Genomic DNA, 20,536 nt, shown 5'->3' on the forward strand with positions numbered 1-20,536 from the left:
TTGTGATAGGCTTTTAAAACGTAAAAAGAGAGTGCCATGGGGAAGTGAGTCAGGGGAATGGGTCAGCTAGTTGCCCCACAAGCTGCCCCCCCCCCTTGAAAATAAACTCTCTCTAGGCTAATAAAAAAACCTGCCAATATGCAATCCCAGAATAAGCCTGTTACATTCCCACGGGAGCATTTCCAACAAAAGTTTATTAAGAAAGTATAACAAAACACATTTTCCCAGAACCCACTCACCACAGATTTATTCCGACCATCCAGAATATCATAGAGTTATTAGTTGTAACATTTGCAGCTGTTTTTACTTTAAAAAGAAACTAAAAATCTTAACTGTTCTGTGCCCCAACAATAAGCATTGTTCTGCAACATATGTTTACAACCCTCTGGGTGGCCTATGCGGGTAGCAAATTTATTTCTGGACCATTCTCGAGTAGGTCATATTTATAAAAGACCAATAGATAAAAAGTCCACACAATTCCCACATTGACATTGAAATGTAGATAGTGATCGATGCTGCAAATAAAAATCAATGCAGTAATATATTAGGTTTTTTTTATAATAGTGTTTACTGTCCTCTGGAATATCAAATCATGTGACCTTCAGATCATGTGACCTTCAGATCGTGTGACAATTTTGATGATTTTGAAACTCCGGGCTTACGGTCTCCAGCTTGGGCTACACATTATGGCTTCAGAATCATTTAGAAGCTTTAATGCTGAAACCAGCTGAGACAATGCCGCAGTTTCGAAATTCCCCTTTATTTACTGTTGATGTCCTCAGTAAAAGGTCTTTGCACTTGGAACGAATGCTACTTTTAAAAATGTGGGGAAAAAAACAGAAAACAGTGATACGTAAATACAAATTAAAGAAATACCGGTAGTACTTGAAGGGCCTACTGTTATTTTCCAAGTTAAAAGAGAAACTAAAATTCAACAAATCCCTAGATAAAGGTTTAGTTAGTTTGGATTCAATTTCCTTGAACAAGCAATTTAAACTAAACGTTTTTTAAAACAAAGAACTTGGTTTATATTTCATGTATGTGGGTCAAGCATCACTAATTAATATTCCATTTAATTAAATAGTTATAATTTAATTCTTACATAATATTACACTTTGAACTAAATACTTCAATTGTAATTTTTTATTTTATTTTCACATCACCAATATAGACGCTAGAATATTTTATTTAAGCTGCTTTAACATTTAGTTACATAACACACTTGTTTTTTTTTACTTGTTTTTTTTTACATCACCAAATAAAAACCACCATGCCAAACGTACGATAATGCAATTTAAAGTCACTTTGAACCTAAAAACAGTACCTGATAACATTATAAGTCTTACTTTTTTAGGAGCTATATTAGAATGCTAAATCACTTTTTTTCCTGTTACAATTGTTTCTGTGTATTTGTAAAATATGTGTAGAAATAAAACCCTGTTACCTTGACAATGAAATTTACATGTGTTAAGCTCCTTTAAAGAGTAATATGCTTACAGCAATTGCAACACACCTGCTTTTTTAATTCTGTTTCATGCTGGTTAGTGATTTGCAGAAATAAAACATTGCAAAGCTCACCTTTAAATTATTTAAGGATTAGGTTGTGTGTTAAGAATAATTGCTCCGATGTTTTGTGCTGATGGTGGGTGGTTGTCTAGGTAACACCTTGGCACTCAAAAGTTGTACAGCTGGGAGGATGATAAAGCTGAAAAAGACAAACAAAACTAAAACTAAAAGTTTTTTTAAAAAATTAAAAATTATAACAATTACAAATCTTAAAAACGCAATAAGTAACAAACTTTGAGCATAATTACAGTCTCAGTGGCAAATAGAGTCAAACAATATTGTTAAAAAATTAAAAGGTTTTTTTCAAATTTGAACAAAGAAAATGACTGGAATGGGTCTTGAACCTCTAGATATCCATTCTAGTGCTCTACCAACTGAGCTCTCCAGCACTATGTAGGCGGTTCCCTAATTTGTGAATGTATTTGTTCAAGTATACCGTTAGCCAGATGCCATAAACCCATAAACATATTAAAACCGATACTATTATAACGCCATTTGCGTATCCTCTCTCGTATCGTGCAAAGATGCTTCAACTATTTTCGTGTTTTTTTGAGAAAGGAATGTTTTACAATTCGTCTTACCTTTCTCATAATAGTCAAAGCCGGTGATGACTCCATCGTGAGGATCCTTCACAAAGATGTCTCGTCTGGCAAGAAAGTCCACACAGGTTTCCTCATGACCAAGCTGTAAAAGCAAAATGAGATGGATTATGTCACTGAAGATGGCTAGAAGTTCCTGTAGTATGTCAAACCAAGGCCGTTCATGACGCTACAGAACTACCATCATCATTATCATCGTTAAGGAGTCGTCACATCTTGGCCATAATAACCACAATCTTATTGTCGTGACGACCACAACAAATCACCCCTTCACCAAAACCATCAAAGTTACAGGCTTTTAACCACCACCATCACTACCTCCTTGTTATTACCAAAGTCACCACTGTGACCTTATCACAGCAACTACCACGCTCACCTCCTACCATCACATCACAATTATGCCTATCACCACTGTGATCAATATCAGCACAATCACCAAAATCTCACTATACAAAACCTTAATCACTACGTCACCACCTACAATATCACCATCAACCCCGCAGTCATCACCCTTGCCATTACAATAATCACAATCATCAAAACACACCACAAATTACCACCATCATCTACCTACGACCCTTATAATCACAACAACCATGGCATGGGTGGCTTGTGCATAAAGCGCTCGCCTCTCACCACTATGGCCATGGTTCGAATCCCATCTACGGACCATACATGCCATTTGTGAGTAGAATTGTGCGTCAGTCCTCTCCTGTGCCATGAGGGTTTTTCTCCAGGCCCTCTGGTTTTCCTCCCTCTGAAAAAATCAAACACTTTCGATCTGTGGCTGTGCTACATGGTCATGTATGGGTCGATGTGGCTGGCTGCCAGAGGGGCCTTTACATGCCAGCGGCCTGACCACGTTGTAGCCACGTCCTTCCCAATTCAGCTTCTTAGCTGCCAGTAAGGATGATTAGCCTCCCAAACCATCACTCTTATCACCATCTTGACCTCCTCAATTACCTGATCAAAGTAGAAGAAGACATCTTTTCCCTCTTCCTCGATCCTCTTAGGTTTGGCGAGGGCAGCGACCTCAGCATACGGATGGCTTTAGTGTCCGCCTCAAAGCCCGACACCATGCGCACCTGCAGGATGGCCATGTTGGAAAACTCGTCCTTGCCGTTGTACCTACATATGGTTCCCCTATTCCTATGAACAGAGGGAATGAATTGACAATTTTTGTGGAGATGGTCTTTTTTTTTTGGGGGGGGGGTTGATATAGAAAACACAAGCAATAATTGCCCACTTCTGTTCCTTGCTCTATGCGTAAAGGTACAGTCCATCATTTGCAGCTATCCCAAAAGTAATCGACAAAATTATTGTTGAAAAGCAAACTTGGTTTAAAGATAGTAATGGCACTAAACTCCCTGTGAAATTATTCTTTCTGGCATGTTGTCATTTAATTTGAAGAAAACAATAAAAGAAGGTCATTTCCAGAGATGCGTCTGAAGACGCATTTTTTTTAAGTTTCTGTTTGTTTGTTATTAACTTGCCGAAGCCGTGAATGGGTACGCACAAGCATTGACACGACGCACACGCGCGCGGTTGCTATAATTCGTCGGTTCTGTGTGCGACATCGCGTAGCTGCAATCGGCTGAATGTGAATCTGTCCCATCATTGATTTCAGGCGCAATTCAAAACATGACTCAACAACTTTTGAATGACATCAAGATCCCAGAATATTGTTTTCTTGGAATATTGCAGCAGTTACTGAGTTAGATGTTAGGCAGCCTTCTTTAGATTTTGAGCACTTTTGTTGCTTCAAACGAAACAAAATTAATGCACAAATGACAAATGATCCACTCTAACGAGTGACATGCATCTTCTCATTGTCTCCTTACAAAGACACCACAAATGATTACAAAAAGCATTGTTTGCTTGATTCATTGGTTCTATTTGTCCAAGTGGTCAACAAAGGTCCACTTTTGGAGCCGAAAGTGCAAACCTATTTATTCTTTGAATAGATGAAATTTGATGGATTCTGTTTTTTCCAAAGGACGACATTTGGTTTTGTCCCCAAAAGGAATACATCAAACAGGCATGACCTCGTCATACATGTACATCATTTCGGTGAAAACAACAGCCAGACCTATTACGGCTTTGTTAATTTCATTTATAGCCGTAGTTAGAAGTGGAGGCATTTGGACACCAAAGGGCCATTTTGATCTTTAAAAATATAATTTTCACTCAATCAAGATTAATTGACATTTAAGTGCTTTTGGCACTCACTGGGGCTTTCGCGTGAACACTCATCCGTCCAATAAGTGAACTATCACAAGAGCTACAGCATTTATATTCATCATGTTGGTCAATAATACTCTTGGCACTGTACACAGTTAAACAATTACGGCACCTTCTTTGTATTTATTCAATTTTCCTAAATTTGCTAAAAGAGGCACTGTCATCGGTTATGAATGAAACTCATATATTAAGTTGTTCTGACACGTACTGCTTGCCATCAGTATACACAGAGTTGGTACAGCCGACACCAGGCTATTTCAGTCTGTAATTCCACTTGCACAGATGCACATCCCAGCACCCAAGAGCCCACATTTTGAATTGGCAATCACATACACTGCGCAAACATTTGGCATCGCTTCACTGTTATCACAAGATTTGACAGTTGAAAGCTTCTTTTGACATTAAGCGTTGTCTATAACATCCTCAACTTGCTCCAAAAATCTGACAGTCTAGAATCATGCACTGTGTACAAATTTTACTCTGCGGTTTCTTCGTTTGGGTGTGTGGTTCTCTGCTCTGCAATGGATCGACAGAATCTGATGACTGTAGGTGTTCTAAAGGATGGGCCGAGCATGACAAATCTTGCTACAAGATATTCACCGATCGCCAGTATACCTGGTCCCAGGCGAGAGAGATGTTCTCAGAAGGCGGTGGGTGGCTGGCGGAATGTGCCTCTGCGACAGAAACCTGCTTCATTGTGAGCATGGCGAGGGATGCCAACGTCTCTGTGTGGTATGCAGGCAGTGAAGACGGGTGCTCGACGGATCATAATCAGAAGGCTTTGAAACTGGGCTCTGACAACTGCACCATCATGGTTGTCACTGACAGTGGGGTAAGCAGTGAGCTCGAAAGTTGTTCCAGCAACTACAACGCAATCTGCGAGCGCAACGTCCACCAACCCATGGCTTATCTCCACTGCTTTGCTGTGGCGGGCGTCGCGGATGCGGGGAACGGTCCGAACGGCACCGACGGTTTCCCCTGCCTGATGAACCACACCATCATGGAAACCGGCGTGGTCCACCCCTTGCAGTGCTGCAAAGCTTGCTCCAAGGAGCCCGCCTGCCGCTCCTTTAACCTCCTGGAGGATCTTGGGATGCTGAAGTGTCATCTTAACAACGCAACCATATCTCAAGCCAGCAGTGAGGACTTCACCGCACGGCCAGACTGCCAGAACTACGAGTACAACTTTGACATAAAATCCTAAACTGGTATGACTTTGGATTTCTTCTCTTTATTCTCAAAAGATTTTGGATGAGTAACAAACGTTGAAATGGATTTGAACCCAGAACCTCTCAAATAGGGCTCCAGTGACTTGACCAACTGTACGTCGTCTTTATATATTGGATAAGGATTCAGAACATGGCCACATGCCAGCAAATAATTGTGAAACTTGTTGCAAATCGGAAAAAAACCCAGATAATACAGGATGTGCACCTGAGATTTCAAGATCACATTACCCATGCTCTGTCAACAAGAAACTCTGATAAGGTGCGTCATTAATTTTGAGTTCACGCTTGAGGTTGTCTTGGTCGCAGGCATCAAAGGCTCTCTGTATGTACTATAGGGTCTGGTTGACTGATGACTTGATGCTGGGGTGATGAAACGACCGCTGGTGTTGATAGCGGTCGGTGTGGGTTGGTCTCCTATACCCATGGGCGTCGCGAGGGGGGGGGGGGCAAGGGGGGGCACTTCCCCCCCCCCCCTGGAAAAGCAAAAAAAAAAAAAGGAAGAAAAAAAAAAAAAAAAAAAAAAAAGAGGCGCGAAGACAAAGTGGTGTAAATTTAATGAGTTGGGGGGGGGGCAAAATGTCCCTGCCCCCCTCTAAATCTGATAAATCGAGAATTTGTTAAGAAATACAAGCATTTTTTGGCAAAAAAAATTTTGGCCCCCCTCTAGAAAAAATCCTGGCGACGCCCATGCCTATACCCTACGTCCTCCCTCTACTGAGACTGCAACCCTATACTGTTCCACTTCAGTGGGCATCAAGCTTGCTCTAGGATCCCAGCTACTTGGCATCCACACAGGATGCAACTTCACACTTCATCGATTTCGCTTTGCTACTTAAATATTTACTTTCTTGACACGCTCCTGAAGACAGTCAGAGCATACTAATCGGAACCATTCTCTTAGATGAAAAATTATTCGCACATGGTGTTTCTTCAAACCTTTCATTTTTTGGTACACTTTTTGCTAAATCCGCATATTATATAAAAAAAAATTGATAACGTGGCGGATCCATCTCATTCAGCTGAAACCAAAATAGAGTACAGACGGGCCACCACTCTTTTAAGATGTCATTGTCGGCAATTTGACTGCTTCTCCTACACTGGTTGGTACACTTTGTCTCAATGTTAGGCATAATGTAAACCGCAAAATACTATTTTTTAGTACGAATTTTCCCAGGACAAGTATCACGTGATTCAAGCTGCCCTAGACTAGCCTCCAGTCCTCAATAACTGACCATCAAACATAATACTGACGTGTTGTATTTGGTACACTTTTTGCAAAAATCATTAATTCTTTATTATAAGAACAAAGGTGAATTTGGCGGTGAAAGCCCATTTTGCAATGCCATTGATCACGTGACGGATCCATCTCATACAGCTGAAACCAAAATAGAGTGCAGACGGGCCACCACTCTTTAAGATGTCATCGGCGATTCGACTGCTCCTACACTGCTTGGTAGGCCTACACTTTGTCTGAAAGTTTAATAGGCATAATGTCGTACAACTGCAAAATGATATTTTAGTACGAATTTTCCCAGGACGAGTATCGCGTGATTCATAGCTGCCCTAGATCTGAAACCAAAATAATTTAACTGAAGTCTGTAGTCCTCAATAAATGACCATCAAACATAATTCTGACCAGTTGTATAAGTTTTTGGTACACTTTTTGCTTAAAAATCCGCATTAAATATTGCGATGAAAGCCCATTTTGTATTTACCATTGATCACGTGACAGATGCATTGTATACAGCTGAAACCAAAATAGAGTACAGGTGGGCCACCTCTCTATAAGATGTCATCGGCGATTCGACTGCTCCTCCTACACTGCTTGGTACACTTTGTCTCGAAATTTACCTTATAGAGTTTAATGTTGTAAGCCTACAACCGCAAAATGCTATTTTAGTACGAATTTTCCCAGGACGAGTATCACGTGATTCATAGCTGCCCTAGATCTGAAACCAATATAATTTATAGGAAGCCTCTAGTCCTCAATAACTGACCATCAAACATAATACTGACGTCCTTCATTTTAAATTTTAGGTGCACCCCTTGATGAAATCCGCATTAAACAGTCATACGGTTAATGAAGGGCGATTTCTAAAGGTTACGTAACACTTCATTTTGAATGAAACTACATCAGTACATGTGCACACACATGTTGGCGTTGGCAGGCTAAATCTTTGAAAATTAATTTCTCCCGTTTGGAAGACCTCTTCTTCATACAACTTTCAGGGTTTACTTTCCTCATAATGGTCCAAGTATGTGCTAAAAATCGTTGTGATGTGTTCATTACTTTCGTTGAAATTGGAAAAATAGTCCTGGCTACGTGCATCATTGAAAGTTGTAACAATGACGTTTGCAATAGCTGTCAGTCTTTTCAAGCCTCACGAATATTAATACGGTTCCTATCCATTATGGTATGCAGTAAAAATTTTGAGAAAAGCCTTTTCCACAAGTTATTAATTTATAAATATGAACCTTTTTGCCGGCTTCCATTGGTCGATACCGAGACCCACGCAAAAACACGCCGAGTGACGCTAATGAATATGCTAATCTACAATACGATATTGTGTGGCTTGGCCGAAATCATCGTTGAAATTTTCCATGGAGATCGTTCAAATTGTAGCACTAGCGTTTGCAACAACATATTAAGCTAAAATTCGGAATATACTTAGATGATAATTATAAGTGTTCAACTGCTAGTGAAATAACAATTTTGAGAAATTCCTAGAATTGAGATTTGGGGAAGTTTTCGAACGATTTCTTCCAGACTTGAAGGTCAGCTATACCAGTAACCAGTATTGACGTTTCGGCATCGATGACGGCGATTTTTTTTGTCACTGACATGAAGCTAAGAATTTCTTCTTCCAAGTCTTCCAGCTATCTAACTTAAACAAAGCGCGGTGGAACGTAAAACTCCGCCTGCTCGCTACGCCCTTTGCATAGTTTAAAAAGTAGCGGGCAAAATTCTTGGTGGCGCGCGCTGTGCTAAAAAAAAGTTTAGTTGGCCGCAAGAGGGCGCTAGGCAAAAAGCATGTTCGCAATGACTGCTGACATGTGTGGAATGACAAACACGGAGTTTACAAAGGTTGTGAGATGAATGCTGGAGTAGGGAACCTGTCGGGTAAAAGTAAGTACTGAAACCAAACCGGAGCAACTATAGAATGCAGGGCCACGCCGGAGCAAGGTTTTTTATTTTGCTTGGAGGCGTGGATGGATAGGAGTATACTAATACTAATAGATATGCAAACCTGCAAAAAGTGCTAAGTATTGTTGATGTACCCTAACGTGGCGCGGCCCCTAACGTGGCGCACTTTTATTTTTCGCCTGTAGCGCCTAGCTAGAGCAAAGGTTTTAACTGAAATTTCACAGAAAGTGAAATTTCATCAAGTTCTAAACACTCCCGTTCATAAATCGCGAGTTTATTTAGCCGTTACAAAGTTAAAAGAAAAAATTATTTTGGCGTGATTTTCCGATTTTATTTTCAAGTGCAAAGTGAACCCTTTGAAAATGCCCCGAAAAATAAAAAAATAATTTTCTGACAAACATCTGGCTGGGTTTGTAAGTAAATATAATAATGATTTATCAGAATTTATCAAGTTTACAGAAATTCTTCAATGTTAATTTGGAATTTTCTGAGATCTATTCAAGTGCGCCACGTTAGGGAACACTCCGCCAATTTGTGCCCAATTTCCGGACGCGACCATTTTTGCATTTCGGATTAAATTTTATGAAACCGAAATTTTTCACAGAGGTAAAATAGCAAGTATTAAAAAGGTAAAAGTACCAGTATTTCACTGCATGAATTTGAGGTTTATCAACAAAGAGGTTTGGCAACACTACACGAGGAAAGTTGGGTAAGCTCGAAGTGCGCCACGTTAGGGAACACGACTATACAGCGAATGCACTTGTCTTCTAAGCTTCTCATGAAGGATCGGAAGGGAGGGCGTGCTTGTAAATGTGTTGGGGGCACGGTACGGATCGGAGGCGCAGAGTCGCGGAGTCGCGGAGACGCGGGGCACTGGAGTGGCGGAGGCGCGGAGTCGCGGAGTCGCAGAGACTCGCGCCGATAGAGGGCGCAATTCTCGGCGGAATTTTTTTGAGAACGAAGCATCCATATCCATTTTAAATGGGCTCGCAAATTAGGAAGGGAGGAGGGCGACGGGGCACTGTCTGGAGTGGCGGAGGCGGGGAGTCGCAGAGTCGTGGAGACGCGGGACACTGGAGTGGCGGAGGCGCGGAGTCGCAGAGTCGCAGAGTCCATTTTAAATGAGGTCGCAAATTAGGAAGGGAGGAGGGCGACGGGGCACTGTCTGGAGTGGCGGAGGCGCGGAGTCGTGGAGTCGCAGAGACGCGCACCGATAGAGGGCGCAATTCTCGGAGATATCGACTGCGGCTCCACGGTACGACTCCACGAACGATTTTCGGAGGTAGGTCGGCTCCACGCCTCCACGCAGCCGTACGGAGGCGCGGATGTAGAGTAAAGTGGCCCTGCATTCTATAGTTGTACCGCCAAACCTAACCTGGTTACAATAGGGCTGAATTAGGAGTAGCCCCATAAATGTGGCCTATTTACTGGACTGCCTCAGTAAACATAGGCCACACATCCACATGTACAAAAACGTGTCGCATTTTGCCAAATTTTGATTTTCGCATTTAGGCTTAGTTTGTAGGGTTTTTTTGCTTTAGAAGCATACTCACCCTCTTTATAGGCTAATCAGAAAGTGCTGCCTTTTTCAGATGTATATTTTTCGTGAAATTTCCAGATTCATTTTTACACGTTTGCGTATCAAAATTTCAACATGAAATTTCACAAAAATTCGACATCTGAAAAAGGCAGCACTTTCTGATTAGCCTATAAAGAGGGTGAGTATGCTTCTAAAGCAAAAAAACCCTTCAAACTAAGCCTAAATGTGAAAATCAAAATTTGGCAAAGTGCGATACGTTTTTGTACACGTGGATGTGTGGCCTATGTTTACGGAGGCAGTCCAGTAAATAGGCCACATTTATGGGGCTAAATTAGGAGCAACTATAGAATGCAGGGCCACGCCGGTAAAGTTTTTTTTTTCTTGTAGTTGGATGCGATTGGCACAATTGCACATTTGCAGAATACCCCGCCACTCACCTCCCACCTCGTATCTGCATACGCGGATACGGAGTCACGCTTGGATGCTCAACCAAAACCACACGCGTGCACGTCCGCTAAAGTCCACCCCGTATCCGCGTATCCACTTCCCGGCCTTTTTTAATTATAATTCAAAGACATTTTAAGAAGATGATCAGTTTTAAGTTATATGAGTATGAGCAAACAACAAAAAGAAAAAAAAACAACGAGACCAATTCGTCATTCTTGTTTCATAAATTTATGCATGTAAATTGTTATTATATAGGCCTACAAATGTTCTCAATTATGGTGAACTTTTTTTATGCGTGGAGTGTCTGATTTACTGCTACGGCTGTAGGAGCAGTGGAAATCATGCTAATCAGCATATTTGATTTTTATTTCAATGAAATAATATTTGCCCTTTTTTAATTGCTGTGTGATCCTCAAACCCACAACCAGTGCAGAAATCTGGCAGCTTGCTGACAAGTGTCGGCTGGCTGGTATGGTGGTGAAATTGTTATGTCCCCGGGGCCAACTATAGCATCGCCCCAACTATAGTTGGGACGCCCCAACCATAGCTTAGACTAACCCAAATTATTGTTTGATTTATCCCAACTGTAGTTGGGGCCATGCTATAGTTAGGACGCGACTAAGGTCGAGTCGATAAGCAGAAGTTGATATTAAACTTAATAATATACATCTCCCTTGCGTAGAAAAAATTATCACAAAATCTACTGATTTCTTTTTGCAGGCTGAAGTCCCATTCTTTGCTGGCTTCTAGTCCGTGTTCCATTCCCATTCCAGAGGCAAGATGGATGATAATGATGAAGACGTCATGCCAGAAGACATGTACAGGGATGAGTCAGGATTCGTTGTGACTCCCTTGGTACACGTCGGCGACTTCTTGACGGAGTGCGAGCAAGTTGTGGGATCAGAAGAGCTCATGCTGCCTGAGAAGATTCAGAAGTCCACCGGGGAGATGGCAGAGATGATGGAGACAACGGCAGAGGTGGTTGAGGAACTGGAGAAAGTCTGTAGGTCAGTCATTCCCACTGAGACTGTCGACTGTACTGATACCTTGCTGACTTGACTCGCTCTGAGCCTGACTTTACCTACTTGTTTATCCAAGAAAATCCTCAAGTATAACCCTAACCCTCCAGTAAATTTTGTTTAGAAACCCTGCCCATCATGCAACACTTGTCAAAGTGAGAAGCCTGCCCACAAGACCCATCACGTCTAAATTTTCACGGCCACACTGCCTCAGAATCTGTGGTTGCCAACTGCAACACCGGGGGCGTTGCTCAACATGTTCAATGGTACTAGCTCCCACCATCTCAAATTTGGCCATGTGTTTTACTTTATATGTTGATCGCCCAATGCTTCTTGGTCCGCACTCAAGAGTTTTACACCTGTTGCTCTGTGTTGCATCTGGAAGGGTTAGGGAAAGCACTTACCCTGCCAGATGCAAAACACTGCATCAGGTGTAATTGCCTGTGGGACCTTGCTGCACTGAACCACCAACACCAGTGCATAAACGGCCAATTCTGAAACAAAGCTAGTCCCATTGAACAATGCCACAGTTGTATCCTGCAGCAATTGGTGACCACAGACTCCGGGGCACTTTAGCCTGTAGAGATTTTTGATCTGATGGATCTTGCTACACTGAGCAGGCTTGTCATTAAGACAAGTGTTTCATGTTGCTGCATTTAGCAGGGTTTCAAGCCAGAATACTGAGAACACCCTGGAGGGTTAGGGTTAGGGTTAGGGAGGCTAGAACTTTAAGACTGTTCTGTACAAGGACATGATGAAGTGAACAAAAGTTCTGTATGCTTTTGAACTTTTTTTCCGTAACTAGATGACAATTTTTTTTTCTTTGTTGAACAGTCCTGAAATGCTGCACTCTCCAGCTGAGGATGATCATCCACTTGACATAGGGTGCTCTTTAGGCACATCGAAAGGCATACCGGAAGGAGCAGAACACCTAAAAACATTACAGTAAGCAGCCACTTTATAGACTGGGGTAACCATCCAAGAATATGTGACCTAGCTGTCACCAGGAAGTGATCCTGAAGTCACATATTGCCACGTTACAGCACAGAGAGAAAAGCCAAAATAATAGGGGTTTTAAATTGGTTAGGCCCAAAAAAAAGTTTTACTTCCGAATACATGGCATTTGAAAATAGGGTAGGTAGGTAGGGAAATAATTTTCTTCCAAATTTTTTTTTGTACGATCATATGGAGGCATCTGCAAGGGTAAAAGGTAGACATTGATGGTTTTGGGTGTTTTTACAAACCTCAACCTCAACACTTGCAATCACTTTCAAATTTGATAAGTGTTTGAGATGAACTTATCTGAATAATTTTGGTTGTTCCCCAGGTTACGACACAAAAAATACGGAAAGATGGACAAGCGATATAGAAAGACCGACGTTTCTCGCGTAAGTGAGACAACAATTATTAAAAGATTATTAAGACAACTGTCTTGCGGGTCAAGTAAACAAATGAAACAAACAAGTAAACAAACGAAAATAAAATGGATTCCAAGCAATTCATAGGTACCAGACCTATTCCCTGACCTAAGACTGGGGGAGGGGGTTCGCCAAACCTAAAAGTAGAATGGTTCACATTAAATCCAGAGTCCATCATTTGCAGCTATCAAAAAAATAACTGGCGTAATTATTTTTGAAAAACATAGTAAGGGGACTAAACTCCCTGTGAAATTATTCCTTCTGGCAAGCTGTCATTTTAAAGAAATCAACAAAAGAAGGCCTTTCCAACGGTGAGCACTTCTTAAGAAGCACCGTAGGAAATTCAAATTAGTATTTCGTTTTGTTATTCGGCGAAGCACGCGCAAGCATTGGCATGAAGCACACGCGTGTGTGCAGTTGCTATAATTCGTCAGATCAGTGCGCGACATCGCGTAGCTGCAATCGGCTCAGTGAGAATGTGTATCGGACGCTAAATTCAGGCCAAATTCAAAACATGATTCAGCAACTTTTGATTTGAAATCGAGATCCTAGAATGTTGTTTTTCTCAAAATATACAGCTAAAGCTGAGCTGAAACTTCATCAGGTTAGTTGTTCAGTACCCTTCTTTAGATCTTGAGCACTTTTGTTGCTTCAAACGAACAAAATGCACAAATTACAAATGATGGACTATACCTTTAAAGTCCCTGTCGTGTACAGTGGGGTGCGTATGTGAGCTGCATTTACTGACTGAATCAAAAGGATATTCACTGCGTATGTATAATGCATCATACTGGCATGTTGTGTACATCATGTGTTCTGGTTGTCGATCTTAAGCAAAACGATGTCAACTTTTTCCCCATCCTGTGCCATCAGCTGCTGTAGTTTCTGCATTGTGATTCAGGCGTTTTACTTCATTCATTTATTTATTTCTTATTTTAACTGGTACAGCCCATTCAGTGGAATGCACTGGTCTCCATGGGGCCCAGTAAAGAGAAGACAGTGTGAAGAAAGTACAGTTTGAGAGGAAACCACAGAATAATCCGAGGAAAACCCACGGAATCAAGTAGGGACTGAAAACCTAATCCACATATTGGCCCAGGCAGGAATCGAACCTGGGTCACAGCGGTGGAAGGCGAGGAAAGTACTGCTACGCCAACCTGACTCCCCTTAGTCCCCTAGAGAAACGTTAGTCCTTGAGTAAAACACACACACAAAAAACATGACACTTATTATGAACCCCCTAACTTGTTTTCTTTAAATGCTGCCGATCTTATCGGTTTTTGTGTGTGTGTAAAGGATTGCTTCAATGCCGCCATTGATGATGAGGAAGAAATCTGTGTCAAAAAGCCCACGGCCGTCCTCTCTGTCACATTTTTCAGAGCTTCACAAGCGATTCATGTAGGTATAGCCTCGAAACATTCTCCATTCATGTCATTATCTTACTTAAATACTCCTTTTTAAGTGTTCAGTCAGTAGGTAGTCATGTAGGTAGCCTCAAAACATTCTCCATTCATGTCATGATCTTACTTAAATACTCCTTTTTAAGTGTCCAGTCAGTGATTTTTTGTTTTGTTGTGGAGGCTACAATGTTTATGCATATTTCAGTTGCTGTAAGATTATGGGTAACTTTCAGTGATGTTTGCCTTTTTTCCTTTGTTGAATACACTCTTGGGCTACAAAGTTTTTTTTAAATGTTAATAACATTTAAATGTTTCAAACAGAGTTAGATTTCACAAAGGAGTGTTTTCAAAAGTAATGACAGTTGTCTTTTGACCCTAATTACCCCCCCCCCCCAACCCTTCAAAATCCAACTGCAGGGTTTGTTGGAGTGAGTACTGCACTAGTAAGGACTATGCTTTACATGGGGTCAGGCATACCACCACAATCAGAGTCCAACAGTTTGGGTGTTGAGTTAGCATATGGTGTTGGAACTTGCAAGAGTGAGGAAGGTTCCTAGTAAATCACTCAAGGGGGTTAGGGTTAATGTGACTCTGATCCATCTGGAGTTTTCAGGAAGAAACTGTTTCATCCCTCCGTCCCTCTCTCCTCACAGCAATCGAATGTTTACAGGCCCCATTTCGTCGACCGAGCGATCCTTGTGATGGCCGACCAGAAACTCACGGCTCTGCGGGACAAGATCATCTGTGCAGCGGACCTGTGCGTGGCATCGGGGGAGTACAGCCAGGTCCCCGACGCTCCCCAGGAACCCAAGCAGCAAGACCTCTACAAGTCCTCCTACTTTGTGATCGAAGACACCTTCTACAATGACCACCGTGACCCTCTCAGCCGAGATTTGAGCAAGTAGGTCACCGGTCAACTTTTCGTTAAGACAAGATAGGTTTGCGGTAGCGCCATGTGAATAAATCTCTTTTGTGAGTATGTGTGGTTCTAAAAGAACTGGAGGGACTCAACGTTTCGAACAGTATGCTCTGCCCGGTGTCAGGAGAATGTTATGTTATAAGGATGGGTGCAGTGAGGCTTGAGAAGGATGCAAACTGGTGAAGCTCGAAACAGGTGAAGCTGAGAAGGATGCAAGTTGACTGAGGGATGCTGGATGATTATTCTTTTCATTCACAATCGCTGCTTGTATATTTGACTTCACAATACCATGTCATAAATATAATTAGTAGCGTCTCGACAAATTTGAGGACTGCCATTTGATAAAGGGCTTGATAGTTCAGTTGGTAGAGCACAAGTATGGTATTCTGGAGGTATTCTGTTCAAATCCTGGTTCTGTCAATTGCTTTGTTAAAATTGGGTAAAATGAAATGTGGAGACAAAGAAATTCAGGTGTCGGCTTTTGTTATGTAGATTTTTTATCAATTCCCCCCCCCCCCCCCAGGGTTGTCCTAGACTGGATGAAACCCAAGAAGACAATGCAGTCCAAGTCTATGGATGACTTCACATTTAATGACCTCGACATCCGTCTTGGCTATCCCTACCTGTACAACCATCTCGGGAACTGTCAACACATCATGGTGTTTACCGATCTCAGGTAGCGACCAGTATTTGAAATTGTGAAGTAATGTTAGTCTGATTCTGCTCAATTTCAAAGTCTTGCAGAAATGCATTTTGTGTTTTGAGATACCATCATCGTTAATTACAGACAGTCACAAATTTCTTCCACCTACCCTGCCACGCAGTTGTATACTGGTTAGTAAAAAAACGATCACATTCATGTAAACACTGCAACTAGTCCAATTCAATCAACAGACAAAAGAGGTAACTGGTAGGAAGAGCTGGCATATCGTTGAAATGCACATCAATTAACCGGGGGGAAGGGGGGGGAGGGGGCTATGTGAACCTTTCATGGGTAAAAAAAAATGCATGCCAATTATAACCTTTGCATGGCAGAAAAAGTGAAGTGTGATGGCCTAGCGGTTAAGAACACCGGACTCACGTTCTGGTGTTTCAGAGGCAACAGTGACGTGGGTTCGAGCCCGCCAGCGGACACTTGTGGTCTTAAGCAAGGCACTTAACCATTATTGCTTCGTCCTTCGGATGGGACGTTAAGCCGGAGGTCCCGTGTGTTGTATAAATGCACGTAAAAGAACCCAGTAAACACTTATCGCTAAGAGAAGGGGTTTGCCCCGGTGTTTCTGGCCTCCTGTATAAACTCCCACGTGGAGTATGTAGGAGAAGAACCAACCAAGAACCAAGAACCAAAAGAAATCTTAAAGAGGCCAACATTCGATAGAAAGTTGCTTTTCCTTTTTGTTTTCAGGTTACTGACCAACACTGACTGTCAAGATCCCAGTATGTACCCAGTACTGATTCACAAACCAGGCTGGAAACGTGTCATCTGTACCTGCTGTAATATTTATACTTCCAAGTGAGTATGTTAAACAACTTAAAGATATAGTCCATCATTTGTAATTTGTGCATTTTGTTCGCTTGAAGCAACAAAAGTGCTCAAAATCTAAAGAAGGGTACTGAACAACTAACCTGATGAAGTTTCAGCTCAGCTTCAGCTGTATATTCCGAGAAAAACAGCATTCTAGGATCTCAATTTCAAAATCAAAAGTTGCTGTATCATGTTTTGAATTGGGCCTGAATTCAGCGTCCGAGACACGTTCTCTCTGAGCCGATTGCAGCTACGCGATGTCGCGCACTGATCCAACAAATTATAGCAACCGCGCGTGCGTGTGCGTCATGCCAATGCTTGCGCGCGCTTTGCCGAATAACAAAACGAACTACTAATTTAAATTTCCTACGGTGCGTCTTAAGAAGCACCGTTGGAAAGGCCTTCTTTCGTTGACTACTTCTAAATGACAGCTTGCCAGAAAGAATAATTTCACAGGGAGTTTAGTCCCCTTACTATCTTTCAACCAAGTATGTTTTTCAACAATAATTACGCCAGTTACTTTTCGGATAGCTGCAAATGATGGACCATAGCTTTAAGACACTGTCTTAGTAAATGTCTCAATCCTGTGAAGGCCTAGAGTGAAATCGAGAGATCAGGAACCAGTCTACTTCACTCTCACTTTTAGGCTAAGCCAAGCCTACCACGGTACCCCGCAATTCACAAATCTAAAGTGGTGAGTGGGATAGTGAACCAGCTAAATTTTGTTGCAATCCGCTTTGCCTACATGGTTTTAGTTACAGGGCGAGTCCAGAAAAGCGGAACCCAACCCCCAACAAGTTTATTTTATATTTAAAAAAAAAAATGTAGCACCCCAAAAAAAAATAATAACTGGAAAGCCAATTTCATAAGGTACTTTTAGATGAAAACATGACTGAAATTGGTCAATCCATTCAGAAAATATCACCATTTAAACACAATGACCCTATAAAACCTGTCTCGTCCAAAAACATGCAATTTAAAAAATAGCTGTCCTAATTGTCTTCAAACATCACAGTTTATAAAATATCAGTTGAAACGTTAAAAACGTTCAACAGAATCCGTTTGAAGGCCTGTCCTTTAAAAAAAGTAGATTTTATAAATTGTATTGTTAGCCTAACCAGGGTTGTTAATAAAGATATTGTGTACTACAGTTGGTGACAGTTGTTGAAACAAGTATTCTGTGTCATTTTCTTTGTTGTTCCAAACAGACAAAACACACAATGAATTGCTTTTTTTTTTGGACGAGACAGGTTTTAGGGTCATCGTGTTTAAATAGTGATATTATTTGAACGGATTGAGCAATTTCAGTCATTTTTTTATCTAAAAGTAGCTTATGAAATTGGCTTTCCAGTCATTATTATTTTTGGTGCTACATGTACATATTTTTTTAAATATGAAATATATTTTATGGGGTTTGGGTTGAGTTCCCTTGTTTTACTCACCCTGTACACATATTTACTTGTTACACAGAGCAGTGATTTGTTACATATAACATTTAACTTACATTTCCTCTCTTTTGTGTTGGCCAGGTGGAAAACATACGCAGACAGCTTCTCCAACGTGGATCCGAGCTTCTACTGCGAGAAGTGCTTCAAGATGCTCCACTATGACAAGCACGACAACAAATTGGGTTCCTTCACTGCCTACCCCTTTGTAGACCCTGGGATATTCAGCTAACCAGAGTTGGTTGACCAATACAGTGGGCAGGACAAAGAAGAGGCGATGAGTTTTTGTGCAGGAATCATTGTGTTGCCTATTCAGGATAGCGAAGTGCATGAGGACAATGTTGTTCTCTTGTGTACCTGTGATGTGGTTAACATCAACTTCAGGACATATGCTGCAGTGTGCAAAACCAATTTTTCAAATCTGCAGCTCATATATACTGCGCTCACAGACAGAAATATGCAAACATTGTGAGTAGCTTACCACATGATCAGTGCACATTGATACGTTCTGTGGATGCATGTCATTTGCATGCCGAACTGTTAGCCCTAGGTCAGCAGTAAGACAATAACCTGTCGAAGGAGAGCTGAAGGAAACTAGCCTTCAGCAGGATGGGCTGAAAAAACGAAGCCAGTCACATCGCAAAAACCATGAGTGTATTCATTTCATGGTAACCAATGCAAGCAGTGGAACCAAACTTGACAACTCAGTGTTGTAGTCAAGTACATTTTAATGAGCACGAGTACTTCGCCTTAAGTATAAGAACAATGATATTTTTTTCTTCACGAGTGGGAGTAAATTTCCATGAAGTATGGATATGAGTACTTTCCATGGGTTCAAACATTTCGATGTTTTCATTGGCTTTTTGTTGTCAAAGTAGGCATTAAACGAATGAAAAAGCCTCCCAAACGGTAAAAACTGGTTCTTTTCTTGAATGTACCTCTTAACCCTTTCATTACCACATTGTTTTTCACGGCCAAGCAGTGATTAAAATCATAGGTGGTGTGTGTAAAGTTTGTTCCTTGAACCTTACTCTTTTATGTGATGTCAAAATGAAGTCCATACGTGCAAATATAAGAATGTTATGCCTTTTTGTCCATCTTGTCCCATTTATCAAACTGCAAGCCATTTCACCACATGACCGAATGGCACTCCATACCTCAAATTGTGCGTGGATACTTCTGAAGCACTTTTCTCATTTTTTTTGTAATGGTAACACTAAAGTCGCCCATGGGAATCAGCAGGGGGTAGTTCTTGTTGACAAAAGTCGCCCATGGTAAGGAAAGGGTTAAAAGAGGTATAAAATTCTAGTGGAAGAATATTTTCATGATTGCAAGTACATTGTAGTATACTTCTTGCGAGTATGAGTACAAGTACATTCTCATGGGCAATTCTACGGTTACTCGCGTTACGAAAATGTAACATGAGTAACCGATTTTGTGCATCTTGTTTATCTTACATAACACATTTTTCTGGATGTCATCTTTGGTGCTTAGGTAGGTCTAGGTCTACTCTATCTACCATGGAGATAACAGTTATTAAACCTTTTCAGTATGGTAATTACAGCCCAAGAAAACTCAAAAAGTACATCAAAAATGTAACGTGAGTAACCGTGGAATTGCCCATTATGCATCCCAGTTCGAAAAAAAATCTACTTGGGTAGGAGTACGAGTACCACAACACTTCGTTGGAATACAACCAGCCTGGATGTACTCAAACCTCTATTTCATCTAGAGAGCAGCTATTTCATTTGTTTGTATTATAAACTGTGCCATTTTGTATTTGTTTCTTCTGTACAGAATATATATGATTAAAACAAAAGGAAACATTCCTTCATGTTTGTTAGCTTTGGGTTTTATTTCAAACCTACAATGTAGTTGTATTTACATACTTAATTATTGGATGTGGTCGCGTGAAGCAACACTTTTTTCAAAAAAAACAATGGTTTGGTTTTGGCTACAAGTATTAAACTGTCAACAAATGTTAATTTATACAAAGAACACGATGAATTCATAATTTAGACTGGAGTTTTGATTTCATCTCTT

At 41.1% G+C, this 20,536-nt stretch overlaps 1 protein-coding gene and 1 pseudogene across 2 annotated transcripts; one reads left to right on the forward strand and one right to left on the reverse strand.

Annotated features, from left to right (window-relative positions):
- Positions 1 to 219: 219 nt before the first annotated feature.
- Positions 220 to 5,062, reverse strand: LOC119741247 (annotated as a pseudogene).
- Positions 5,063 to 8,675: 3,613 nt separating this feature from the next.
- On the forward strand, positions 8,676 to 19,455 carry LOC119741757 (snRNA-activating protein complex subunit 3-like). 2 transcript variants are annotated; one of them, XM_038217638.1, is made up of 9 exons: positions 8,676 to 8,762; positions 11,488 to 11,774; positions 12,621 to 12,731; positions 13,114 to 13,174; positions 14,501 to 14,602; positions 15,258 to 15,505; positions 16,047 to 16,199; positions 16,929 to 17,036; positions 18,578 to 19,455. In XM_038217638.1, exons 2-9 carry the CDS (start codon positions 11,548 to 11,550, stop codon positions 18,723 to 18,725), a joined length of 1,158 nt encoding a protein of 385 aa, XP_038073566.1. In that variant the 5' UTR covers positions 8,676 to 8,762; positions 11,488 to 11,547; the 3' UTR covers positions 18,726 to 19,455. The 2 variants fall into 2 exon arrangements, with proteins under 2 accessions (XP_038073566.1, XP_038073567.1); XM_038217639.1 differs by having other exon boundaries at positions 11,541 to 11,774.
- Positions 19,456 to 20,536: the final 1,081 nt, after the last annotated feature.

The sequence above is a fragment of the Patiria miniata genome, unplaced genomic scaffold (assembly GCF_015706575.1).
Source record: "Patiria miniata isolate m_02_andy unplaced genomic scaffold, ASM1570657v1 HiC_scaffold_5, whole genome shotgun sequence".
Taxonomy (NCBI): Eukaryota; Metazoa; Echinodermata; class Asteroidea; order Valvatida; family Asterinidae; genus Patiria; species Patiria miniata.